This window comes from Callithrix jacchus, chromosome X, assembly GCF_049354715.1.
Source record: "Callithrix jacchus isolate 240 chromosome X, calJac240_pri, whole genome shotgun sequence".
NCBI classification, from domain to species: domain Eukaryota; kingdom Metazoa; phylum Chordata; class Mammalia; order Primates; family Cebidae; genus Callithrix; species Callithrix jacchus.
Genome location: NC_133524.1, coordinates 146,052,697 through 146,078,358, shown reverse-complemented (window position 1 = coordinate 146,078,358; position 25,662 = coordinate 146,052,697). Strand labels below are relative to the sequence as shown.

Here is a 25,662-nt window from a genome sequence, read left to right as displayed (position 1 = left end):
CCTATGATGCAGTGTGCCTGTCAGAAGATGGGAGACTCTCTGGGAGCTTAAACCAGGCCTGTTGGAGACACTTTTAGAAAAGGGAGAAGCTGAAAGCTACGCTACCTGTCTCCTCCCCCAACATCTGGCCAGGGCCCCCTCTCCAGATTGGCTGAGAGCCACCTTTGTGACATCATGTGAAAAATAGAGCAGATGATGACTTAAGCAGCTGGTTGCCCTGATACCGAGACTCTAGAATTTTGTGGACAGTATTTATTGGGCACCCTCACTCCCACTGAAGGCATTTTGGACTTGCTAGGACAGTGATAAGGGTCTTGGGTACCAAATGCTCCCGATTCTGGTGTAGCTCCATGGCGAGTCAGAATACTCAACAGGAATATGAAGCCAAGCTGGCCCCATCTGTTGGTGGAGAACCAACAAGTGGGGGCCCATCTAGTTCATCACCTGATCCAAATCTGGATTCCAGGGAGGTTTTGGACAGGCACGACGACCAAGCCGTGAGCCAAGACTCAGGTTCCCAAGATAACCCACCGTCAGATGACCAAAACCAACGCGTGGCCAGCATGGAAGACAACCGCAACCTTTTTAGCCTTTCCTTCCCAAGAAAGCTCTGGATGATGGTGGAGGAAGACACATTCCAGTCTTTGAGCTGGAACCATGATGGAGATGCTATGATCATCGAGAAGGATCTCTTCCAGAGGGAGATTCTTCAACGGAGAGGCGCAGAGAAGATCTTCAAAACAGAGAGCTTGAAGAGTTTCATTCGCCAAATACACCTCTATGGATTCCGTAAAATACGCCCAAGCACCTCGCCAAGAGACAACAATATGATGGTAAAGTAGAAAGCATTTCTGTAATCCCTTGCCTTTGTTTCCCAAACATCTTCATAGGACACCAGTACAAATTATATACTGTAAAAGAGTTAACTGTCAAAGATAACTTTTTTATATGTGAGGAATTTGTTTATCGAAAGATGCAAACTATACAATTTTAAAAGTATGAATTTTGACATTAAACTACAATTCCCTGAAAGATAATATAAAGGAACATATTATCCAGACCTGCATATTACCTCTAAGGGGGTTGCAGTTTAATATCTAGATTCATACTATTTATACATTACCACCTTGACCCATGAATTGTTTATCTCTAGTCAGGTCATGCTGTAGGGCATACCACACTTGCTGCCACTTAAAGCATTCTTTTCTCCACGGCAAAACAAGATCATAATTTTGGGAGGTAGGAAAGGAATAATTTATCCTGGAACAACTAACATACTTCATTTTGTTTCAGATCTACCACAACTCCAATTTTCAGAGAGGCAAGCCGTGGCTCCTGGAGAACATCCGGAGAAAAGGTAACCTCCGAAAAGCCACTCAGCAAGCGACCCACGTCCCAGCTGCAAAGAGGCTGAAGCTGGTAGCCATAGGACACCCCCTACAAATCCATCACAGCGATGCCAAGGATGCAGCCATCAGAATGTCCCAGGGGGGAAGCCCCAATGTTCAGGGACCCAGTGGCACCCAGTCCTTCACATACGCTGGTATGTGGCCCAAGAACACCATCACTGGGCATCCCCCGGGATCTGGGCCCCCTCAGGAACCAAATGACCCAAATTGGGAGGGCACCTCTGAAAATGTCATACGTGCATCTTCGGCTACTATCTGGATGAAAAGCACAAGGAAAGTGCCTCGTAGCCTGGTTTACCCAGATAACAGTAGTGTAATATTTTTGTACAGTGACTGCCACTCCATTCTGTCGGCCTCCCTCTTGCCCATGACTCCAAACGAGCCCCCCGACGATGAGGAGGAGCAGAAAGGCTCCTCAGGCTGCAACTGTCCACTCTGTGAACAGTTCAGAAACAATCCAAATCCATGAATTCACAGGCCACTAATGCCCAATAAAGGTTGCCATTTTCCAATGAGAAACACATTTTTGGTCTTAATAAACAAGATTCCATGGAAATAATAAATAATAAACAATTTAAATGAGAACTGTTGTCTGTGCTCTTTCTAACCTTCTATACTGTACGCATCTCATTGGCACAAGCCAGAAGAGGCTGAAAATTCTGTCCAAGACAGGCTTTGGTCCCCACATTTGGAGAAGCAGCATTTTCACACACCCAGCAAAGGATGTTGCTAGGAAGCGTCAAGGCCAAGCCCAAGAAGACTGGCTCCCCTGAGATCTGCCTGCTGCTCAGGGGGAAGAACAGCCCCACTCCTGATCCTGGCAGTATCTTTAAACGGGAGAGTCTTCCCCATGGGTCCCTCCCAATGTTGCCAGGAAGTGTCTGACCAGCAGGTCAGCATCCCTAGCCTAGCCTACTGGGGCCCCCTGAGTCAGGCCACCCCATTTTGTCAAGGGATTTATGACCACTGTAACATCCTGGCTCGCAAGAGAAGGGCCACCGCTCGGATATGAAGTAGCTGTGTGATGCAGATGACACACATGCTTCAGAAACTGACAGACACTTTCACAAGAGAGTGAGAGTAACCTGAAAGGGCAGACAGCTGCTCTTGTCTGACGTCCTCTCCATCCTGGATGAGTCAGTCCATTAATGGCTGCTCACTACCAGGCAAACATTCACCGCCAGGTCCGACTTTCTGTAGTGTCGCTTGGATGCTAGGTTTGATGAGTTTTGACCGGAACAAAGACGGGGAAGACATAGAATGGAGCCTCATAACCAGTCATCTACAACACATTTATTTGTATAATCCAGGAATTAGCAGGACCAAAACTGTAGCCATGCCGAGACATTTACTGGCAGCTTTTCCTTCTACCCAAAGGACAAAGTACTTGAGACACTGCCTGTGTGCCTAAAGAGGCATCACACAAGGAAAGCCTCACCCCCTACTTCCTTCCTCTGAGCAAAGAAACCTGTTTCCATGCACAGTGCTTAGTGGCTGGGGCTCTCCAAAGCAGGGGAAATTCAGATCTAGCCTAATGTATGTAGGTCTGCAACATGATGGTGAATTGAAAGCAGCTAAATGATTTAGCTGGAGCTGGTTTCAACTGACGGTGAACTGAAATCATGATTTAGCTGGGTTCCCTGCAACACTCCTCTCAGGAGCCCACACTTGTCACACCTCATGCCCCAAAGGGATCAGGTGCTCTGGGATGTCTACCTGGAATACCTCCTTGCCTCCTTTCCTAGGTATGGGCTCCAGTAGCCACCTGGGGTTTGAAATCACAGTCAGGTACTTCTGCTTCAGGCCGGTCAGTAGCGCTTGATTTTCTAGTCCCACAACCTCATCAGGAGTTAGGTCTTCGGGACACTGCAAAGTTTCCCCAATGTCAACGAGTCCTGTACACAGAGAGAGACACACATGAATGCTTTGCACTTCCATAGCCCAAGGCCTGCCTGTGTGACAACACAGTTACTCAAAGTCACAACCAATAGAAAGTAAGACGGCATCAGCAAAATGACAAGACGGGGGTCGAGTCTTTTTCCCACAGCTTTGATAACCAACCAAACTCGATTCAGCGAATGCTGGGAAAGGCAGTGGGGAGGGCTCCAGAAAGGCAGAGGAGAGGGTCTTGTCCTCAGCGAAGCCACACAAGTAAGAGGCGGGTCCAAGCCAGACTGCTGAGGGCAGCCGTTGCAGATTGGAAGGGCACCAGCTACCGCCTAGGAACCTACAGGTGATGCCTACACAGGTCATCAGGGGACACGTGCCGATGTCAGAACTCAATCACTCAGAGGTTAGGGGACTCGCCCAGGGTGCCATGAGCGATGGGGCTGGGGCAGGCTTGTGAAGCCAGGCAGATAGCCCAACTCTAGAGGCCACCTGACCCATTCGGCTGGCTGAGCTGCTTCTCTTGGTCTCTGGCAGACATGTGCAACCCACACGCACGTACACACACACACACACACACACACCCCAAACACCACATGCACCATGTGCACAGGGACCTGACCCGGCTTCTCACTGAGATCACAAACGGGAACTGAGGCCCAGAGTGGAGAAACAACTCAGCAGAGCATGCGGAAGCTAGGCCTGCAAACCCCCAGCCCAGGGCCCTTGCCGCCCATTTGGAGGTTTGTCATCAAAGGAAACTGTGGTGTGTACATGCCAATCAGTTCAGACGACAACAGAAGGCCCCACACTCCCAAGCAAGATCTCGGGTGGCAGCTCCAGGAGTTGCCTGCACATTTGGCACATCGTCACTTACCCGCTATGACTCCTCGACCAAACGTTTCCCCTTCTCGGAGCAATGCCTGAATCTGAGCAGGCGTCATTCCGAGCCTCTCCACCAGCAGCTCCCGCCAGGCATCACCTTCCCAGTCCCTGTGAGCAATGTGGATGGCGATGGTACAGTTCCGGTAGCTGCTAAGCAGGGGGCGCCAGCGCGTCTCCACAGTCTTGACTCCATTCAAGACAAAGCCAGCATAAGGCTGCTGGAAGGAGAGGCAGCCAAACTTCATCTTCGCAAGCTCCCGGGGCCTCCCGTGGCCTGCGGAAGCACAGAAGCGCATCACACGCCAGCCCTCCAAGCTCACTGGCAGTGGTCCTGACCTTTCCCCCGTGTCTCCCAGGTCCCTTAAATCCCACTGACCTTGATGGTCCACTGCTTCCGTGTGTCACAACGCAGTCACTGATGTCCAGTGCCACGGCAGGCCCTAGAAGAGGGGTTGGGACTCGGCTGACTCAGGTCCATCTCATGGAGTCTTTGGGGAGGTCTGGAGTAGGGCAGGGCAGCTAGAGGAAGGCACAGGCCAGATAGCGCATGGTTGGTGCGATGACAGAGGTCACCAAGCCCTAGGGAACACAGAGGACAGAGGGCCCCCTCGGCCTAGACAGAGTGGAGAGGCGGGGCTTGTGCTAGCCGTCTTCCAGCACAGAAGGGCAGTCCCAGGCTCCGCTTCTCTTCTGTTCCCCCTACTCTGCCCCGCCAGTACTCTCAGTGCCCTGGCCTTGCTGCCACCAAGGCACTGACCTTCCCGGCTCCTACTGCAGGGCTGCTGAGCCCACATCGTTGATATCCAATCTCAGCTCTGCTCTCAGGATGCACCATGACCTCAGACGGTCCTCAGTCAGACATCTCCTCCCCACCCCTCTGGGTGCCACCTTCCTCAAGCCCTTTCCCTGACCACTGCACTCCATGTCAGCAGACACCCCTGTCCCCGATCCGAGCTGAATAAAGAATGAGAATCAGAACAACTGCCACCCCCCCCCCACACACACACATGGCTTCCACATGCCACCCTCTGGGATGGCATGATCCTTGGATCACCAAATTTAATCCTCAAGTAACCCAGCAGGGTCAGTGCTACTGTGAGACCCAGTCTATGGCTCAGGAGAATGAGGCGCCGGCCCACAGTCCCATGCGTTCTGACTTCTCACGCCTCTTGCCTGGGTCCCTGCCTCCTGTGTGTGTACCTTGGGAGAGGGTCCCCTCCTCCTGCATGGAGTACCGCCCTGTGCTTCAGAAGGAGCCATGGGCTGGAAGCCAGAACATCAGCCCAGTCATAGCCTCTTGAGATGCCTCAGAGGCTTCCCGCCCCAGCCACGTCCTCTCCTCTCCCCTGTATTCACCACCCTGCAGCCGCTCAGGCCTTCCATCCCCTGAGGGAACATGCCAAGCTTGTTTCTACCTCAGGGCTTTTCTCGTTGTGATGGGTTGCATTGTGTTCTCCTAAAACCCATATGTCCTAAACCCCGCACCTCAGAATGTGGCCTTATACATAAGGACAGAGTCATTACTGAGGTGATCAAGCAGAACTGAAGTCATTAGGGTTGACCCACATGCCACGTGGCTGGCGTCCTTATGAAAAGGGGGATGTCAGAGACAGTGATGCACACAGGGAGAACGCCATGAGGAAACGCAGGCAGAGACAAGGGAGATGTTTCTACGAGCCAAGGGGTGCCGCCCAGCTAACCAAAGCTAAGACAGAGGGACAGACCAGATCGTCTTTCACAGCCCACAGAACAACGAACCCGGCCAGCACCTGGATTTAAGACTCCCATCCTCCAGAACTGCGAGACAACGAATGTCTGGAGTTTAAGCCAGCCCCTTTATGGTCTTTTGCTTCATCCATCTTGGCAAACTGCTGTTCCCGACACATCTCTGCAGGATAGGGCATGACTCCTCCATTTAACAGCACATCAAGCCCAATCTTTCCATCTGCCCATCTTCATCTACCTTGTTTTTCACTGCCTGTGTGATATCCCATTGTTGGTCGTCCCATAATTTGCCTGACCATTCTCCACCGATGGAGAGTTACAAGCTGCTTCCCACTTCTGCCACTAGAAATGACATTTCCGCTAACACTCGCCGTGTGAAGAGCTGCTGAAGAGAATGCCTCGGCCGCCTGGCACGCCCATCTAAGATGCTGATATCTGCCAGCAAATGGCCTTCCAGGAATACTCACCCGTGTACACTCCACCAACCCATCCATGGTGCCATTTTCCTCACACACTTGTGGCTCTGAGCCTCATTATTCTGCTGATGGGTGACAAAATATCACCAGGTTCCTTGGTTCTGGATTACTTCTGATGGAGGCTGAATGTCCCCCACGGGGCCTGGCCACACCCACTGGTATATGTGGCTACAGCGAACATTTGCCTCTTTTCCACAGCTCAGTTTCTTAGCCAACCCTTTTCTGGTCACCACCACAAAATCACAACAAATGTGAACTGGGTGTGTGTGGAATCCCTAGTAAGAACTCATGTAACTGGAAAGGCAAGAAGGGGGTGGAGTCCCCTCCTACCTGGTGCTGCAGAGAGTACCTGCCTTGCGGCCTGAAGAGGAAACACTCTTCCACGTAGCTTCTTTACCTGCACAACAAGGAAGATAAGGAGGAAAGGTCATTAAGAGCAAAACAGCAAGCCTGGTTAATGGCCCTAGGAAGGTCATCTACTTAGTAGAAGGCGTTGGAAACCAAGAAGAGCTGGGAGGGCCGGTCTTATGAGTAACACACCTGTGCACCCCACTCAGTTTGGTTCTGCTAATCACAGCAGTGGGACCCTCGGCACCTGTCTAGGTCAAGGACCACAGAGTGCACCGGCCCGCAGGGCAGAACATCATTTCAGTAAGTTGAGTCGCATTCCTACAACTGAGCACGCTCCACCCTAGGGGAGAAAAATGCCACGTCCCCTCGCATTGTCAGTGGGCGAGGGTTTGGGGGTTCTACATCCCATTCCCCTCAGCTTAATTCTGGGTAGGTCACGCTAAGCACGATGCCACAGGCCACAGAGCTGTGCACTGCCTGGCCTCGGGTCCAGGCAAGCGCACAGCAGAGGGCGCAAGCTAGAGGCAGGGAAGACCGGGCCAAGATGGGGTCGGTGTGTGTGGAGCAGCACAGGACTTTACTTTCTTGAACACACAGTTTCGCTCTTGTTGTCCAGGCTGGAGTGCAATGGTACGATCTCGGCTCACCGAAATCTCTGCCTCCCGGTTCAAGCGATTCTCCTGCCTCAGCCTGTGGAGTAGCTGGGATTACAGGCATGATCCACCACGCCCGGCTAAAATTGTTGTATTTTTAGTAGAGACGGGGGGGTTTCTCCATGTTGGTCAGGCTGGTCTAGAACTCCCGATCATCGGCCCACCTCGGCCTCCCAAAGTGTTGCGATTACAGGCGTGAGCCACGGGATCGGATTTCTACTCGCAGACGCATTTCGCGAGTAGACACGCTTAGAAGGAGCGGGGCTGAGACCCTGGCGAGAGCAGGGAACAGGAAAGGGTGCCTTGGGCGCGCCCCACACGGGTTCTCAGACAAACATCCAGAGAAACCCCAGCCCTCAGGTGCTGTCCGCAAGAGGGCGGAGCACACGGGCTCCCGTACCTTTCAGCCGCGGCCGGTGTTATGGCCTCCGGACCCTGAGAGTCGTCGCGTCCAGGGCCGACTCTGGCTTTTGGTAACAGAAGAACAGTCCTCCGCCTCCCCGCGACCCAGCGAGGTCACCGGAGCCAGGACGACGGGCTCGCAAGCGACGTGGGCCGCGGTGAGAACAAAGGGCTCCGGGCTCCTGTCGGGGCTGCAAGGTCGCTCGCTGCCACTGACTCCGGGAAACCGGGGGTTAGTGACAGGTGCTAACTGTCCGTAACTCTTCCGCTTTCATGCAGCTCCCGTCATCCCTTTCACGAAGAACGTACGGGGGCGCGTAATCACGCACGTACGTACATCACGCACTTACGCAAGAGGCACGTACTCAGCCTTGCATATAGACAGCCAAGTCTTTAGAAATCCACTCTCCATGAAGCCACGCGTGACGTCATCACGCACTTACGCACGCACTAGCCGCCAGGAGACGCTGTTCAGTTTACGGGTCCTGACGCCCGCTAGCGCACCAGGCCAGCAGGGGAGCTGGAGACCGGCAGCCTGGACAAACGACCGGAAGGAGGAAAAGGAACCGGAGGGAGGAAAAAGAAGAGGGGCGGGACAAGGCCATCAGGCAGGAGTTTTAAGCTCAGAGCTGCGACACCAGCAGGTAGGAGCTGGGATAAACCACGGGGGAGGGTCGGGGGCTCGGGGCTGACAGGAGGAGGGCGGAGCTGGGGAGGGGAAGGGCGGGACTGAGATAATCGCTGGGGCGGGGTTGGGGGGGGCTGGGCGAAACCATTGTGGGTGGGGTCGTGGGGGAATCTGAGCGAGGCTGCAGGAGGTGCTTGCGGACTCCTGAGAACCGGCGCGGGGAGGGAGGAGGCCGCTGAGAGGAGGAGGGTGGGGCTGAAAGAAATCGCTGGGGAGGGGCTGGGGGACGGGTCTTTGGAAGCAGAGGCACGAGAAGCACGGCGGGGCTCGGGGTGGGGAGGGGCGGGGCGGGGCTCAGAGAAACCGCTGGGGAGGGGTTGGGGGTGGGGTTTTGGTAGCACCCACAGGAAAAGCAGGGCGGGGCTGGGAAGAGGCGCGGCTCGGTGAGGGGCGGGGCCGAGAAACTGCGGGGGAGGGGCCTGGGGGCGGGCACTTGGGCGGAGCCACCGGAGGAAAGCAGGGCGGAGCTGGGGCGGGGAAGGGCGGGGCGAGAGCAACTCCGGGGGCGGGGCACTGGACGCAGCCACAGAAGCAGGGCGGTGCTTCGGGAGGGGAGGGGCTGAGAGAAACCGCTGGGGAGGGGGATGGGGGCGGGGCTTTGGAAACCCACAGGAGAGGCAAGGTGGGGCTGGGGGAGAGGCGGGAATCGGGGCGGTGCTGAGAAACCGCTGGGGAGGGAGTGGCGGCGGGGCTTTGGGAGGAGCAGGGTGGGGCTAGGGGAGGGGTGGGGCGGGGCTGAGAGAAACCGCTGGGGAGCGGGCTGGGGGCGGGGTCTTGGAAGCGGCCGCAGGAGGAGTAGGGCGGGGCTGGGGGAGAGACATCTCTGGGTCGGGGCTGGAGCGGGGCTTTTGAAGCAGCCCTGAGAGGAACAGGGCGGGCCTCGGGACGGGGCGGAGCCGGGAGAGACCACTGGGGAGGTGCTGGGGGCGGGGCTTTGGGAGAAGCAGGGCGAGGCTGTGGAAGAGCTGAGCGACAAGCAGCTGCGGGAGCACCCCGCGGATTCCTGAGAACCAGCCTGGGGGAGCGAGGGCTGGGGAGGTGCAGGGTGGTGTCATGAGAAAGCTCTGTAGGAGGAGGGCCTGGTGCATAGCTCAGCTGCAGGGTGGAGCGGAGGGAAAGCCTGGAGGTTCCGGAGGAGGAGCTGGGCGGGGCTGTGGCAAAGCGCTGTGGGAGATGGGGCGGGGCTGCGGGAATGAGCTGGGGAAGGAGGAGCCAAGCTAGAGCAAGGCTGGTGTGTGAGCCCTGTTGGGGAGCAGCTAGTGCAGAGCTGGAGGAAAGCTGAAAGATGCTGGGGTGGGCAGAGGGGTAGGAGAACCAGGAAGGGGCCAGAGGAGTTGGAGCTGGGAGTGGAGATGCATGGGGAGTAGGATGGGCTGTGGGAAAAAGCTGGGAGGAAGCAGATGAGGGTGGAGCTGCAGCAGGAACTGTGTCAGAGATTCTGGAGGAGCCGCCTGCAACAGGAGGACGTAGCTGTGGGCAGAACTGGGTAGTGCTGGGAGGAGGAGGAGTTGGGGGCAGAGCTGCGGGAGAAGGAGCTAGGAGTCGGAACTGGTAGGGTGGAGCTGCGGGAAAAGCAGCTTGGGCGGAGTTGCAGGAGGAAGAGCTGATGGCGGAGATGCTGGTGGAGTGGAGCAGAACTGGGGTGAAGCTGTGGGCAGAGCTGTGGGAGAAGGCAGGCTGTGCAGCCTGAGGAGCAGGATGGAGCTGGAGGAGGGAGCTGAGGCACTTCTGTGCTGCACCCTTAGGCAAGAGTCTAAACTTGCCCCCAGCGACCTAACTGCACTCTCAGAGTCTACCTCCCGAGGGCATGGAAGCAGCAAGAAGGGCGGGAACACTTGTCTGAGGTCCCCGCAGCTCTAGGCTGAGTCTTGCAGGACTGAGCACCCCCAGGCCTGCTTTCCTGTGTCCCAGCGGCTCTGTCAGTGCCTGCCAATGGGGTCTGGAGGGACCGTCTTTTTAAGGCCTCTTTTGCAGGTGACGAGAAGCATCCCCACTCTTAATGTCCTGCCGCCCCTCCGACCTAAGTCGCCCAACACACAGCCCAACTTCCCTGGCGAACTTGCTTTTCAAACTCTTCTCCATCTCAGTCCGGGCTCAGGTCCCGCAGCGCCGCCGTGCTGTGCTCCTCTGTCCCTCCGCTTACCCAGTCCCCTACGTTGACTTCATCACCGAGTTCCAGGTCCGTGCCTCTCCAGTGCCTGACGAGACCAAACTGCTCCTCTTCCTGCATCCCCGCTGCTACTTCCTGAGTTCAGGCGTCGTGGTCTGGAGCCTGCGCTATTCCATGAGCCTCCTGACCAACCTGGAGGCCTCTGTCTTTCCTCCCTTCAGTCTGTCCTCCACACTCTTTCAGTTTAGTTTCTAAGTCACAAATCTGTCCCTAGCAATCCTCTAGTGAAAACCCTGCCGGGCCTTCTCAGGCTGAAGTCCTAGCAGCTCAGGGAGTCGGCCCAGCTCTCTCCACCCTTAAGCCGAACACGCCCTGGGTTCACGCTGTGCAGTGTAGTCACAGGTCGCCAGCAGCCTGCTGCCCCAGGTCTCCCTGCTTTGCAGCGGTGGTTCCCATGGCCTTGTCCTGGCGCACTCCTGGCCTCCTTCAAGGCACAACTTTAATGTCACCTTCACAGTCCCACCGCAGTGTTAGGGGGTTTTGTCTCCAGTTCTGATAGCATTTTTAACCTCTCCCCTCCCCACCCCACATTAGGCTCTTGGAACCCAGGGTGGTAATTGCGCTATAAGAGTCTGTGGCTGCCGCATGTTCTCTGAGTTCCTTGAAGGCAAGGATGGTGTTTTACTCATTTCTGAAACTGGGTGCCCAGGACACAGTCTCTGCTTAGTAAGTGTTGAATCAGCAAAGGGCTGCTTTCTCGTCTTTTCTAGTGAGATGCACCTACTTCTCTTTGGGGAAACGTGAGGAAGCAGGAATGCTGGAGATGAGGTGAGGAGGAGAGGGTCTCTCTTTATGGGATGTAAGCCTCAGGGCGGCACGGGACCTTCAGATCACCAGTTCCAATTCCCATCCATGCTGGCATCCCCTCCTGGGCTCCTTCCCCAAAGAATGGTTGCCGACTTCTGCCGGACACCCCAGAACCTGCCGGGAGTGGTTTCACACCATGAGTGAGGATCCCCGGGATGGGGAGTTGCTGCTCTTCCTCCCGAGGCCTCTTGTTTGAAGAACTAGAACTCACCTAATGAGCTGGATACTCACATGTGGCTGCTGGCGGGGAGGCCCGTGGTGGCTACGTAAGGGCTCCGTTTTCCAGCTCTCCCAGCTGCCCCGCTCTTCTGGGTGTCCTGGGCAGTGGGGTTAGTGCGCACATTAGTGCACACTCTCCCTGGGCGGCAGCAAACAGCCGAGGTCTGATCTGTGGTCAGATGAGGAGAAGTCAAAGGAAAGCAGCTGCAGCGGTGAGTGGGCCTAGGAAGAATGGCATCACCAGGTCAGTAGGGATGGGGGTGGTGTTCGGCTACCCCCGAGAAGGGACCAGATGGCACCTGAGTCTTGATTTTCATTCCCAATAGCAAGTCAGCACCAAACCCGAAAACGCTCCGATTTCTGACCTCACTCCTCCCATTTACAATGTCCTGGCAGGAACAAGACTTTCCCCTCTCTCTCTGTTCATCTCTCAGCAGGTCAGGCCAGCCTTCGCCCGTCCTTCAGCCCAGACCCGTCCTGCTCCTGCCTTCCCCTGTGGGGCCCACAGTGGATGCTCTGGAGCCCTGGGCAGGCAACTGCGGGCATGTGGGGCCTTCTCGGGTTCCTTGCTGTGCTCCCATGAAACCGCTGTGCCTGGCTGCACCCCGCTAGCACACGCTCAGCTGACCCCATCTCCTGGGGCCAGGAGTGTTTCTCCTCCTCACGGTCTGCTTGCTTCTTCCAGCCTTGCTTGCATCCCCATCGTGCCACATGCCATGTCTCTTTTAGGAAGTCCTTGTGTTTTCCACAGATCTTGCTTTGCAGCTGATGGCACCCCATGCCAGCACCCCCACCCCAGCCTACTGCCTCCTTCCTGAAACCACAGCCCCCTCTCAGAGTCTTCCTTCCCTCTCATCCCTGGGAGCCTCCTGCAGAGCTCCCTGTCCATCTCGCTGGCCTTCTGAGCCTTGCCTCTGCATTTCTTATTCCTCTCCTCGCCTTACCCTGCCCCGCCCCACCTCTCCTCTCCACCGTTGTGGCAGGCTAGCCTCCCTGGCTACAGCTGTCCCTTGGAAATGTGCTGTCCCCTTCCCTCTCTGTGCTCAGCATCCCTGGGTGTTCAGTCCGTCTCTTCCGTCCATGTGCTTCCCTAGGGAAGCATTATTTTTTTCTCAGCATGATTTCTGTGGGACTCTTCCCATTTTCTGAGCCTGTCACCCGGTTCCTCTTCCCTTGCCTCCCTGCTGACACTTTCCAGAGTGCAGCCACCCTCTCCTCACTGTGCGGCTTCGAATCTGAGGCCCAGGAGGAAGTCACCTTCCTCCCAAGAGGGTTTGTGTGTGATCCTGCCTAGGGTTACGGGGCACGGCCAGTCTGGGACCGCTTTGACCCTAATTCATGGTTTCCCTTCAGATGCTTCTTGGTCAGCCTGCTTTCCTCATCTAGGAAATGGCTTTTACCCACTTTTCTATTGAGTGACTTGCCTTGTTGGTATGAAGCTGTAGAAGCTCTTTCTGAATTCTGCTGTAGGGCTGTGGAGGCCCCACAGGGTCGCGGGGTGTCCCTTATGCTGCGTTGAGGTGCAGGATCAGAGAAGTAAAGAGACAGGACACTGAAGAACCGGTGAAGAGCATCTGGACTCGGGGGGCCATGCCACCTGTGAGCGGAGATCAGCGACGGCCCCCAAAGGCCCAAGAGCATCTGTATTTATTAGGTACAAGCAGGGGCAGGGGCGTACGTGAGGTCATCATCTATAGGCTTAGTAATAGGGCATACATAATCACGTGAGTCACAAGCAAGGGGGCCACCCCATTATGTCACCTGGGCAGAGAGGTGGGCCGTGCGCAGCAGGGGGCCATGCCGTGCACAGTAGTTGAGGGTCGTGTGCAGAAAAGGAGTCCACCCTCATTAGGTTACTGAGGCAAGGAGGTGGGCTGTGTGCACCAGGTGTCATGCACAACACTTCTTATCTGGGGGCTGGAGACTTCAACGAATTTCTAATAGAAGGATGCTGTGAGCTTAATGCAGTGGGAACTGACAGACTCGTGCTCTTCTCTTAAGATATTTATGGGAGGATGATTTGAGCTAGCACCGAAGTGAGAAAAGACTGACAGGGCGTACAGCCGCCGTGACTGGTCACACCAGAGGGATTCTTCTCCCTTGGTTACTTCCAGGATCTCAGGCCTGAGGCCTACTCTCCACAGGAACTGGATGCAAGGGACTTCAACTCCTTTTTCAGGAGCAGAGGCTCTAGCTCCAAGCCTGCCATACAGCATATGCCCTTTCAGGCAGGGACGCCACCGCTGGGGTCTTGGGTTCTCGTCCTGGTCTGGCTTTTCTCATGTGCTGCTTCTGTTGTGTGACTGCTCCAGGCATTCCTCCTACTACAAACTACTATATGGTTATATAGAAGGATTATATACATCAGCTCTAAATGTGTCAGTACAGCTCCGACTACAATACCTATATGATTATATAGAAAGATTATATAGAACTAAGTATGCCAGATATAAGTATTAAGCATGATTATATAAACTAGATATATGCAAGCAGTAAGTTATACTCCAGGCACTAATTCTATAAACTAATATATGATTATATATGAAGGATTATATAAAGGAAACAGCTGAGCAATAGCACTATAAACTAGGATATTCTTCAGGCACTAGTTGTGCCTGGGGTCTGAACAGTTCTCCTTCCTCGGTGCCCATGGGGGGTGTTACCCACATTCTGCCTCTCGCCTCATGTTGGTTTTTGCATTTCAGAGACCTCATCGGCTCAGAGGCTTGTTCCTCTGTCTCTTTGCAGGGCTATTTTGGACTCAGTATTCACCTAAGCCCTCCAAATTGTAAGTAACCCCAGAGGTCATGGAGCGTCCTGTGGCCCCTCCGTCTGGAGGCTGTGACCCCTCCCCCAAGGAGGAGGCACTCACATGCATCCAGCACCCCGCCCATTAGATTGGAGAAGGCTCCCTTCTTTGCCTTCTTGCACCCATCTGTCCACCTTTTAGCTTTACTTTTCTCCCCTGGACTCACACAGGGTCGCACGAACATGGTGTATAGCAGGAGGAGAGAGGTAAAGTGGAGGAACAGGGCCTGGAGGGGAGAAAGGAGGAGGAGGAGGGGGAAGAGAGGGAGCAGGTTAGAGAAGGGAAGGAGGAGGAGAAGGAGAGGAGGAGATGAGACCGAGGAGAAGAGGTGAAGGAGGAGAGGAGCACATAGAAAAGAGAAGAGGAGAGGAGGAGATGGAAAAGAGGAGGAGGAGCAGCGAAGGAGGAAGAGTAAGAGGACTAGAAGAGCAAGTGAGGAGGGGGGAGTAGGGGGAGAGGAGAAGAGGAGAAGGAAAGAAGGTGAAGGAGAGGCAGATATGGAGGAGAGAAGGCGGGGGAGGGGAGGAGGAGGAGAAAATGAGAGGGATGGGGGAGGAGGAAGAGAGAAGAATAGAAGGAGGAGAGGAGGAGGGGAGGAGGTGGAGGTGGGAGGATGGGGAGGAAGGGAGAAGGAAGGGAATACCAGGATGAGGGAGGAAAGGAGGAGAGGTATAGGAGAAGGAGGAGAGGAGGAGGGGAGGAAGAGGAGGAAAGATGGAGGAGGAGAAAAGGAGGCAGGGAAGAGGAGAAAGAGGAGAGGAGGAGGTGGCAGAAAGGAGGACCAGGAGAGGAGGAAAAGGAGGAGAGGAGGAAGTGAGGAGAATGAGAAGCAAAGGAGAGGAGAGGAGGAAGTGAGGAGAATGAGAAGCAAAGGAGAGGAGAGGAGGAAGAGGAGGAGTAGATAAGAGGGGCAGAGGAAAAGGAGGAGGAGAGGAGGAGGCGGGGGAGGGGTGGAGAAGAGAGGAGGGGAACAGAGTTGGAGGAGGTGGAAGAGAGAGGAAGAGGAGCAGGAGGACAGGAAGAGAGAAGGAAATGAGAAGGAGAAAAGTAGGAGGGAGAAGAGAGAGAGGAGAGCAAGAGAAGAGAGGATGAGGAGGAGGGGCGGGGAAGCAGAGGCCGAGGGGAGGAGGAGGAGGAAGAAAGGAGGACAGGAGGTGGAGAGGAGGAAGAGAGAATTAGGAGGGGAGGAAGACGGGAGGAGAGGAGGGGAGGAGGAGGAAGAGGAGGAGGCTAGAGCAGCCTTATCAGGCTCCAGTTCTTGGTGCACCCCGTTCTGGGAGACACTCTCCTGTGGTCCTCCCTGCCCTGCATGGGATCCCCACGCTGAACCTCTGAGGGATGCTGGCACCCTCTATTCAGCACATTCGCGATGCCCTTGCTGAAGCATGTGTCCTCAGGGCCCTCTCCTGAAACATGATCCTCCGGGGTGTCTTCTGGCCTCACCTCTTCTGTCCAGGTCCAGCAAGCTCACGTTGCTCAGCCTTTGAATCCCTTCCTTCACCGTCTGCAGTGACAATCCGGGCCTTTCACCGTCACTCAGGCATGGACCATCGCTGTTGCCCATGCCATGCCATGCCATCAACAGGTTTGCCCCATCCCTTCGGCTCCCTGCCGGGGTATTGGGTTGTGTTTAGCAGCAGAGTGTCTCCAAGTCCCTGACCTAGTCTTCGTTTCCAGCCCCCACCGGTTGAGCTGCATCCGGGTCCCATCCTGCAGGGACACCCTCTGCCGCTGCAGGTGCGTGCTGATCCTGCAGCTCCTCAGGGGTGTCATCCCTTTCCCCTTTACCAGGCCCGGCACATCCTGCCCACGCGGCGCAGTGCTGCAGCTTCCCTCTGGTCACGGGTCTGGCCGTCGGCTCGCCAATTCCTCCAGCTTCCATGGGACTCTCCGGGTGTTAGCACTGCAAGTTCCTCAGCAAACTGGGACTGTCGGTCGCCTACCTGGCAGCCAGTGATAAGGTGAGGGCCACCCCTGGGAGGGCGGACACCTGTGGGGAACATTCTTGTGTGATTTATTTCTCCTTTGGGGTAGGGTGCCTGCACTGGCTCTTGCTGGGTTGATGCTGCAGACTCAGAAGTTTCAAGGGCATCTGGGGAGATTAGATATTCAGAGACCTTCTCCTAGATGTCCCTGTTCCATGTATCAGGGACGCAGCTTTCCCCAACAGGGCCTGTGTCGTTGGCATGACAGACCTGCCTTGGTTGAACGTTCAGCTGTCTTTGGAGTTCAGCCACCTTAGCAAGTCCTGGGTTTGTTCTTCAGAGTTTGCTGCTCGCCCATTGCCTGGATCGGGGGCTACTTTGTAAACCACCAGGAAGACTCCAGTGCTTCTGCTTAACTTTTAGACATTTGTTAATTGCCCTTGGCCTCTCATTAATCCCGTGTGGGTCATCCAGGCAACGTAGTCACCACCATCCACTCCCTGAGTTTCCGTTTCAAGACGTCCGCCCTGCCTGGGTCTCCTCACCTGCCAGGAACTTCCTCTCCAAGGGCTGCCCATCCCATCAAAAGTTCTAACACCAAAGATCTAGCAACTAGGCTGCCATTTTGTGCCTGTAGCCACCTTTGTGCCACCTATGCCCGAAGATGGGAACCTCGTTGCCAGCTGGGCAGTTGCAGGGTGATCCTGTACCAGGGCTCCATCTTACGACTTGCTGTCTTGGACCACTCTGGAACCCACTGTCTCAGGTTGGGTCCTCCAGGAAGCAGACCGTGAGAGGGAGTTGGCAGTGCCAGAGGTTTACCAGGGCTAACTTGCACTCAGGAAAGGGACGGGAAGGAAGCAGGGGTGGAGAGCAGGTTGGGCCAGACCTGACAGTCTCGAGCAGCCCAACAGGGAGGCCTGGAGCAAGGGTTGCTCATTAGAAGGGCCTGCATTGGGCATGGGTGGTTAGGTCACATGGTACCTGGCACACAGCAGGCCGTGCACTCCAACTTAACTGACTGGATGAATTAATGCCAAGGAAAGGCGCTCTGGAGAGCGGGTATGTGCTGAGCAGCACAGGGAAGGGCCCAGCATCTGTCTTTGCACAGCCAGAACTGCGCTGTGCCCTGCAACAGGCCACGTGAGAGCTGCTTTGAGCTTGCATGTGCATTAGACAACTCTCAGAGACACGAAGGTTTGCTGGCAGGGCGCCTCGTGACCTGTCGGTATTGGTGTGAGCACAGCCTATTGGTGTGAGCACAGCCTGGCAGGAGAGGGCAGATCTCGGCACAAAGTATCATGTCAAAAAGCAGATCGAAGCCCGGCCCCCTCCTATAAAAGGCTCCTTGAGGGTAGGTGCACACTCATGCCTTTGCTACTTGTAAGGCATGAAGGAATTAGGTGAATGGGAAGAGGGAGGGACTGCTCACTCTGGGCAAGGGTCTAGGGGAGGCTTCTCAGAGGAGGGGGTGTTTGAAAGTCGAAAGGGTTTTGTTAGGTAGAAAATGGGGGAGGGACAACCTATAAGAGTTAGGTACATTCAAGGAGCCCAGAGAAGGTTTGTGGCTGGACCAGACCCATTTGTAGAGTGAAGTCGTGGGAGAAGAGGCTGGGAAACTAGGTTGGGTCCAACTCCTAAAGGCCCACTGAAGGAGTGTGGGCTGCACGCTGGGTGCAGCAGGTGAGTGTCCTTACTTGCGTTGCACCGTCGGCCTTTTTAAAAGGCAAACCATGGTTCTCTTACAGAAAAGAATTCATTGATTCACTCATGATGCCAGCAAGTCATCTGACAAACCTTCGTGTACTTCTGATGGGGCAGGAGTGTTTGTAGACAGCAGGCACACAAATATAAGATTCAGCCCAGTGCAGCTCCAGGAGCAGCCTTCTACAGATCAGTGTCTGGTTCCTCCAGCATGCTCCTTCCCTGCTGATCTGAACATTTGGGTAGTAACCTTAAGCAGTCTCCTGACTTGTCTCAGTCTCCTGACTTGTGATAATGTTTCCAATTCTTGTTCCTTACTGTAGAATGAAGTTTGGAGAGATGTCATTAGGTCTCTAGGTTCTGAGGATTACTGTGAGGTAGGCAGAGGGAGTGAAGCGTGTTGGGGCCAGATATTCCCGTGCTTCTACCAGAAAGTTGATTTGCCCAGTGTACCACCCTCACTTGGTGGGCATGAGCAGAATGGTCTGCCACTGACAACCCACAGAAAGAAGGTAGAGCACAGGCTTGCCCTGCTGGGCTCTTGGATGCCCTGAGCTGCAGCAGCATCCAGGGCCAGGTGGTACTTAGTAGGGCCGGCCTCTCACCCACTGTGTCTGATCATACTGCCTTTGAAAGAGGAGGGTGGGTGATGAAGACAAGATGATGAGATAGGGTGGCCTCATACCCAACTGGAACATTTGCAAATGATACATGGTGAAAGTTTAGGAAAGAGGCCACTTCGTTTATGAAATGACACTAGCTAATGTTTGACCTTAGTCATATGTTGCTTGATTCCTCATTTTGCCATCTGCTGGCTGACCCATACAAGTTCACTTTTAATTAAAGGTGGGCTGTGATCAGAGTCATGATCTGTGAGTGGCTTCCATGGCAGAAAGTTCTGTGCAGTTCTTGGGGGATGTAAGTAGGAGGTGCTAAAACTAATATGTCCATATGTTAGAAACTATTTCCTCTCTTCTTTCCCTCCTCTAACCATTCCTGCCTTCTTCATCTTTCTAACTTTCCCAAGGCATTTTACATCAGATTTCCGATATAGAACAATGGATGTTAAAACAAACCCAAATTCCTAATGCTTGTTATCGTGAAAACGTGGCAACACAGTTCACATTTTCTTTTGAAATGGCCTATACGGGTCAGCACAGGCATTAACATAGGAGCTCATTGTTTGCATCCTCTGGGTCCTTGTAGTTCATATGCTGGGCCAATGTATAGAGGCATACAGAAGGGCTGAGAATGTGGCCATGAGGTATGTAACAACAAGGCCCAAAGCCTGGGCTTTGGTGTCTAGCAGACCTGGGTTTGAATGTTTGTCTTCCTGTGTGACCTTGTCAGCTACTCGTCTCTCTGTGTCTCCCTCTCCTCTCCTGTAAACCAGGAGGCACAAATGCCACTCATGTCACAGGGCTGTTGCTGGCACACACCCTTGCACCTTGTGTTCTCTTTCTGGGATTCAGATTCTCAATAGTTGCTTCTACATTTACAGGTTGGAGATTATTCCAGAAACACAGATGAAAGTTTTTTTTTTGGGGGGTGGTGTTTCTCAGCTTTGAAAATTTCAGAGATTTCCAGCAGTGTTCAAGGGACTGTGATATGATCTTGGCAAAATCTCATATACTCTTTGAAGGATCTCAGTTATGCTACCTTGAAAATGAATTGGTTAGTCTGGAACATGGTTTGCGAGCCTATGTGGACAGAGAATGTCATTTTGGAGAGATACTTTCACAGGATGTAAGAGTATGAGTTGAAAGTTGGGTTTTTTTTTTTTTTTTTGAGACAGAGTCTCTCACTCTGTGGCCCAGGCTTGAGTTCAGTAGGACAATCTCGGCTTACTGCAATCTTCACCTGGTTTCAAGCATTTCTCCTGCCTCAGCCTCCCAAGTAGCTAGGTTTACAGATGCGTGCCACCATACACAGCTAATTTTTGTGTTTTTAGTGGAGATGGGTTTTCACCATGTTGGGCAGGCTGCTCTTGAATTCCTAACCTCAGGCGATCTGCCCCCCTCAGCCTCCCAAAGTGCTGGGATTACAGGTATGAGCCACCACACCCAGCTGAAAGCTATTTTCTTCAAGCCCTTGAAAACAGTTGTGCCGCTTCCTTTTGGTATCCATTGTTTCTGATGAGTAATCCCCTTTTTTGAATCATTTTGTCCGTATAGGTAAGGTGTCATTTCTCTCTCATTGCTTCCAAGATTTATTATTATTATTATTATTGTCCTTATGCTTTTAAAGTCAAGATCTCACTTCATTGCTCAGGCTACGGAGCAGTGTTGCAATTATAGCTCACTATAACCTTGAACTTCTGGGCTCAAGGAATCCCCCTGCCTCAGTCTCCCAGGTAGCTAGGACTACAGGTATGAGCTGCCATGCCTAGCTATTTTTGTTTGTTTGTTTTTATTTAATAGTTCTCAAAACTTTAACTCAAATGTTTTAATGTAGATTTCTTTGGATTTATTCTGTTTGGGGTTTGCTCAGCTTCCGAAGTCTGTAGGCTATGTCTTTTGTTAAATTTGGGAAATTTTCAGGCATTATTTCTTTGAATGATTTTTCAGTCTCATGCTTTTTTTCATCTCCCCTGGAACCCTTATGACACAGATGTGAGATCTTTGTTCATAGTCCCACAGGTCCCCAAATCTCAGTCCATTTTGTTTTCCCGTGTATTTTCTATTTGTTTTTCAGACTGGGAAATTTCTGTTCTGCCTTCAGGTTGACTGGTTCTTTACTCTGTTCTGTCTATTCTGGCAGTGATTCCTTTATAGCATTTTAAAAATTTTAGTTATGGTATTTTTCAGTTCCAGAATTTCCATTTGGTTCTTCATTATATCTTCTATTTTTTCTTTTTTGGCTGAGACTATTTTTAATTTGTTTCAAATGTCTTCTTCATTGCTCAATGAAGCATTTATATAATGGTTGTTTTCAATTTGTTTTGCAGATGAATCTGACATGTTTGTCATCAGTGTTGATATCTATTGATTGTGTGGTGTTATTCCATTTGAGATCTTCCTGGTTCTGGGTATGATGTGTGACTTTAGATTAAAATCTCGACATTTTCATTTTATATTACTAGGCTTGAGGTATTATTTAAACTTTGTTTTAGCTGACATCCTCTGACATCACTCCAGCAGAAGAAAGGGGAGGATTGCGCTATATTACTGCATGGTGAGTGTAGTAGTCTACCTTTCCCACATGGCCTCCATTGATCCCTGAAATGGGTGGTGGGGGCCCTTGTTTCTTCTGGGTAGGAGTGAACTTTTTAGATCTGATCTTGGGCAATTGTAATACCTCTGTGGCTGGGAGGGTTTGATATTATTCAGCACTGTATCCACCATTACCTGCACAGACACCTTGGGGGATGGGGACTTGCTATTGCCTAGCAGGGATGAAAGTGCCAGCTCCCTAATTGGCCACCTCCAACAGCACCAAGGTAGACAGGAGGGATGTTACAGGTTAGCAAGGATGTTACACTGAGCCCCCTAGTTGGCATTTACTGATATGTATGGAAGTGGGGATCAAACTATATTTCTGTGGTGTTTAACTAGAGTAAAGAAGTTTGCTGTCTAAAAGTTTCCTATTACAACTTTCCTGGTCCTTTGGCTTTGGTCCTTCTTTCTTCCCTCCGTTCCTGCCCCCCTTTCCTCCCTCTTTTCCTTCATTCCTTCTTTCTTCTTTTTTCTGTGCCTGCTGACATTTCTGGATCTCAGCTTCTTCAGTTCCATGCCTGGTATATATAGGCAAAGAAAGAAAAAAGAAAGAGAGAGGGAGACAGAGAGAAAGGGAAGAATGGAAAAGGAGAGGAGAGAAGAGGGAAAGAGAGAGAAAGAGAGAAGGAAAGAGAGGGAGGGAAGAAGGGAAATGGAGACGATAGGGAAAGAGACAAAGAAGGGAAGGGAGGAAGGGGAAAAGAGGAGAGGGAAAGAGATGGAGAGAGAGAAAAGGAAGAACAGAGGAAGGGCAGAAGGAGAGGAGCCGGGAGGGAAAGAGTGAGGGGGGGGAAGGGAGGAAGAGGAAAGGAGAGGAGAGGAAAGGGAAACAGAGTGTGTGTGTATGCCCCCGAGTCTGATACAATGGGAGATATACAACTGCCCATGTAGTACAGGTGTCAAAAATGTTTACCCTGAACGAAGTCATGCAAGAAGAAACCAGGCTGTGGGACGCTGTATAAGACACCTGGCTTGGATACTTATAAAAACATGAGGTCAGGGAGATAATGGAGCCAGAACACGTAAGGCCACTGTGACGACTTCTACTCAGACCGAGAAGGAAACATAAGAGGCTCCTGGTGCCAGGCTGTGACATGACTCCACTTGGGTTTTAATGGGATCACTGTGGCTGCTCTGAGGAGGAAAACCTAAAGGGGATCGAGGGCACAAGCAAGGAGACTGTTTAGCAAGCTGTTATGGTACTTCAGCACAAGATAGTGGCAGTCTGGACCAAGGCGGTGGCAGGGGAAGTGGTGGGAAGTGGTACACACAGAGTCTGAATGGAGTGACAGGCTTGCTCACAGCCTGACTATTGCGTACGGAGTAAGAGAAAAACAGGTGTTGAGATGATTCCAGGATATTTTTGGCATGAGCAAGGAGTCCCATTTCTTGAGGACGAGAAGAGTGTTGAAGGAAAGGCTGAAGATGCAAGATGGGAAGTGTAGCTCCGGACATGTTAGACTGGCCAAGCGGGAAAGGCTGTTGGAAACAAAAGTCTGAAGTTCAGGGAAAAGATGCAGGCTAGAGATAAAATTTGGAAATAAACTGAAAGGCAGTACAGTTACACGAATTTCTGAATTGCTGAACACTTCCCAACAAAAGTTGTAGAAAAGATTCTCAACCAATCAGAAGATCTTTCCTAGCAAACAAAGGGCTAACATCATGCTTTGAAACTGTTAACCTTTCTGTCAATGACGTGAAAGAAGACACGGGCATGAAGTGCACACATACCAACTGTGCAGAAAGTAAAACTGGGCAGTATAAAGCAAGTTCAGAAAGCTCCAGGAGGCCAGAATGATGGTCCAGAACCAAGACAAATTTAAATAGGAATCAGTACACAGTACAGGATTTAGATGTTAAGGATGGATCAAATGCCTAAGTCCAGAAAGGGGGCAGCCTGGTTTAGTGTAGTTCATAGAAGAGGCACTCCAGAAAGAGCAAACGTCATACATCATGTCAGAGAGAGTACACAGCTTGTCTCTGAAATGCACTGGGAAGATCGAGTCGGGATAGAACTCACAAGAACCCACACAGGTTGCCCGCACATCCAGGAAGGGTATCTGGTCCAAGTGATATTCTGGAAGGGCTTTCTCACACGGAAACTTTTTGGGAGACAGAGACCAGGACAACCACGGGTCTAAATACTACCTTGTGACGAACAGGTGAAGGACTGGGGATTTCAGCCTGGAGAAGAGAAGGTATTGGTGGAGGGATGGGGTAGGGGTCATCACTGCTGTTTTCAAAGCTTTGAAGGACTGGCACATGGAAGTCAAAGTAAACTTGTCCTTCACTGCTGGGGAGGGCAGAGTAGAATCACCTAGTAGATTTCACAGATCTAGCGGTTCACCAGATTGACGAGCTATCAAAATGGAAAATGTACCCCCCACAAAGAAGGCTGAGTCCCTACCAAAAGGGTGTAGCCAGGAAATGGGTTCTGTTCATCTGTTATGGGGGCAGCCCCTTCCTCTAAGCTCTGGAGCAGACTCCTGTAGACTATACCAAGCCCTCCCCATCTTGGAGATGCACCTGATCCTTTGTCCATCATCATCCCACAAGGCTCCTTGTGGACAGGGACCATACTTGTCAGTTCTAGTTCTGTCACTCTGTCCTCACCCAGAGCATGAGAGATGCTCAGGAAGCATGTGCTGACCACAAAATATTGAGAAGAAATTCCAACACAAGGCAGGAAGGGGGGTCTGTGTAACCCCTCAGCCTGTGAGTCGATAAAGTGGTTCGCATATAAAGTAAAGGCACTCTTGCTGTCAAGCACTATCATTTCAGCATATTTGATACCTGGCTCCATCAACTCTGAGGCGGAACGAAAAGGGTCGACATAAGGGAAAAGCTTCTCATCTGCCTCCGGAAGTGAAGCCGTCCTTCCAGGAACGTAGAACATCAGCGGAACACGGGTAGCAACGTCAAAATTGCTGTACTTGGCCCATTCTCCGTGTTCGCCTAGAGCCCACCCTAGTTCATAAAAAGCACAGAATCATAGAAAATGAATAATCATCATACCACAGCTTGTTTATTTTAGAAACCATTTCACTTCCTGTTGTAAAAACAAGAGGAAGTAGAAACTCATCACCTAGAAGAAAAAAATTCACTTGGAATTACCACAGAAAGGGTAATTTCAACTGAATGCTGCTTTACTCAAAATCAGCTATTTGTCCTCAGTGAGGAAACTTTTAAAAAAGAAAACATGATTAAATTCCCAAACCCAAATATCTTAACAAACTACTGGCAATGAATGCATAACGCTGGTCTCTCAGGTGGTCCCCACACAGATGTGCCCCCGCTGCTGAGACACCCTCATTCTTGACCGGGTGGGAACCCTGAAACCTGTAGTGTCACCACCGCCCTGCCCTGTACCTACCGATCTTTTGACTCCTGCCCTATGAGGTCAGGTTTTCAGTTTTGGGTATGTGCCACCTAAAACTGAGCTGCGGAACTGCAACACAAGCATCAAACTCAAAGCGGCCAAGGACATCTTGGTTGATTTGTAAGACATACCATAGATAAAGTAAACCAAAACCTCTGATTCCAGATCCTTAACCCCGATTGAAAACAACTCTTCCGGCCTATTTAAAACATCCCTTGCAAAAGATGGTTTGAATACTCCAAGTTGGAAATGCCCAGTCTTTTAAAGTTACAGCACCCTTTTTGATACAAAAAATGTGCTTGACAGAAATTGGACACTGAGCAGTGTTATAAAAATAACCAAACACACCAATGGCCGCCACGGGTAAATTAGAGAAAGTGTTGAAATATACCGTTGCTGGCTCTGAGTAACAGATGACACTGGGGCTGCAAATGGTGTCCCAGCCTCCCAGGGTCTGTGGTCTCCAGAACAGCGCTAAAACCTGTTCTGAGTTGACAGTGCTCTCCTAAGAAGACCCCAATTTGAGAGGAAGCTCTTACCTACCAATCAATAATCAAAGCAGACTTGACACCCGTCAGAGATGCCCAGTGATTGTGGTGAATGCTTCCTCCCTCTGACTGTCAGTACTGGGGAGTGCAGCGGGAACTTTCGGATAGCTCGGTGGAGCTCAGGGAGAGAAGGAGTTCCCCCCCACCCCGCCCCAGTCAGTCAGCCCCGTGGGCCTAGGAGTAGCCCCACTGCTCGACCTCTCCACTCTCTCCGGGAGGACGAGGCAGCCTTGACCCACGAGGGCTGATGAACGGGTAGGTTATCGGCAGGCTCCTAGGGCACCAGCCTGGAGGTCACATTGTCCCTTTTAGATTCAGTGTGGCGGGAATCTAAAAGGTCGAGGATTGAGAAGCCTGCAGGATGGCAAAGTGAGGGACCCCAGCGGTGGGACCTCAGGAATCCACCCCCA

The 25,662-nt window shown here is 52.4% G+C and overlaps 3 protein-coding genes across 23 annotated transcripts; 2 read left to right on the top strand and 1 right to left on the bottom strand.

The window, feature by feature from the left end:
* The first annotated feature begins 278 nt into the window (after positions 1 to 278).
* Positions 279 to 1,994, top strand: LOC118150578 (heat shock transcription factor, X-linked member 3). Its single transcript, XM_035288886.3, has 2 exons — positions 279 to 833; positions 1,294 to 1,994. The coding sequence occupies exons 1-2, from the start codon at positions 351 to 353 to the stop codon at positions 1,876 to 1,878; spliced, it is 1,068 nt and encodes a 355-aa protein (XP_035144777.3). The 5' UTR covers positions 279 to 350; the 3' UTR covers positions 1,879 to 1,994.
* Positions 1,995 to 2,682: 688 nt separating this feature from the next.
* EOLA1 (endothelium and lymphocyte associated ASCH domain 1) lies at positions 2,683 to 8,093 on the bottom strand. Of its 8 annotated transcripts, none has more exons than XM_078364160.1 (5): positions 7,787 to 8,093; positions 6,374 to 6,779; positions 4,558 to 4,621; positions 4,174 to 4,455; positions 2,683 to 3,304 (listed from the first exon to the last, which is right to left on the bottom strand). In XM_078364160.1, the coding sequence occupies exons 4-5, from the start codon at positions 4,424 to 4,426 to the stop codon at positions 3,081 to 3,083; spliced, it is 477 nt and encodes a 158-aa protein (XP_078220286.1). In that variant the 5' UTR covers positions 4,427 to 4,455; positions 4,558 to 4,621; positions 6,374 to 6,779; positions 7,787 to 8,093; the 3' UTR covers positions 2,683 to 3,080. The 8 variants fall into 8 exon arrangements, with proteins under 8 accessions (XP_078220286.1, XP_035144771.2, XP_035144770.2 ...); XM_035288880.3 differs by having other exon boundaries at positions 4,558 to 4,794; positions 6,713 to 6,779; XM_035288879.3 differs by having other exon boundaries at positions 4,558 to 4,700; positions 6,713 to 6,779.
* Positions 8,094 to 8,191: 98 nt separating this feature from the next.
* On the top strand, positions 8,192 to 24,339 carry LOC118150577 (uncharacterized). 14 transcript variants are annotated; one of them, XR_013531781.1, is made up of 9 exons: positions 8,236 to 8,432; positions 11,357 to 11,414; positions 11,852 to 11,884; positions 13,143 to 13,326; positions 14,421 to 14,460; positions 15,938 to 16,066; positions 16,273 to 16,442; positions 21,223 to 21,284; positions 24,107 to 24,339. XR_013531781.1 is itself a non-coding variant. In XM_078364157.1 (5 exons), exons 1-4 carry the CDS (start codon positions 8,199 to 8,201, stop codon positions 16,436 to 16,438), a joined length of 624 nt encoding a protein of 207 aa, XP_078220283.1. In that variant the 5' UTR covers positions 8,192 to 8,198; the 3' UTR covers positions 16,439 to 16,442; positions 16,652 to 16,788. The 14 variants fall into 14 exon arrangements, 2 of the variants coding, with proteins under 2 accessions (XP_078220283.1, XP_078220284.1); XR_013531783.1 differs by lacking the exon at positions 11,852 to 11,884 and having other exon boundaries at positions 14,378 to 14,460; XR_013531782.1 differs by lacking the exons at positions 21,223 to 21,284; positions 24,107 to 24,339 and adding an exon at positions 16,652 to 21,183.
* Positions 24,340 to 25,662: the final 1,323 nt, after the last annotated feature.

What these genes read in the sequence shown, in the direction of transcription:
- LOC118150578 (XM_035288886.3), top strand. Translation starts at nt 351, where the DNA reads ATGGCGAGTCAGAATACTCAACAGGAATATGAAGCCAAGCTGGCCCCA. An exon ending in CAAGAGACAACAATATGATG is followed by an intron (nt 834 to 1,293) that starts GTAAAGTAGAAA and finishes ATTTTGTTTCAG; the next exon opens with ATCTACCACAACTCCAATTT.
- EOLA1 (XM_078364160.1), bottom strand. Translation starts at nt 4,426, where the DNA reads ATGAAGTTTGGCTGCCTCTCCTTCCAGCAGCCTTATGCTGGCTTTGTC. An exon ending in TGGTCGAGGAGTCATAGCGG is followed by an intron (nt 3,305 to 4,173) that starts GTAAGTGACGAT and finishes CTCTGTGTACAG; the next exon opens with GACTCGTTGACATTGGGGAA.
- LOC118150577 (XM_078364157.1), top strand. Translation starts at nt 8,199, where the DNA reads ATGAAGCCACGCGTGACGTCATCACGCACTTACGCACGCACTAGCCGC. An exon ending in CAGAGCTGCGACACCAGCAG is followed by an intron (nt 8,433 to 13,142) that starts GTAGGAGCTGGG and finishes ATTCTGCTGTAG; the next exon opens with GGCTGTGGAGGCCCCACAGG. An exon ending in AGAGCATCTGTATTTATTAG is followed by an intron (nt 13,327 to 14,420) that starts GTACAAGCAGGG and finishes GTCTCTTTGCAG; the next exon opens with GGCTATTTTGGACTCAGTAT.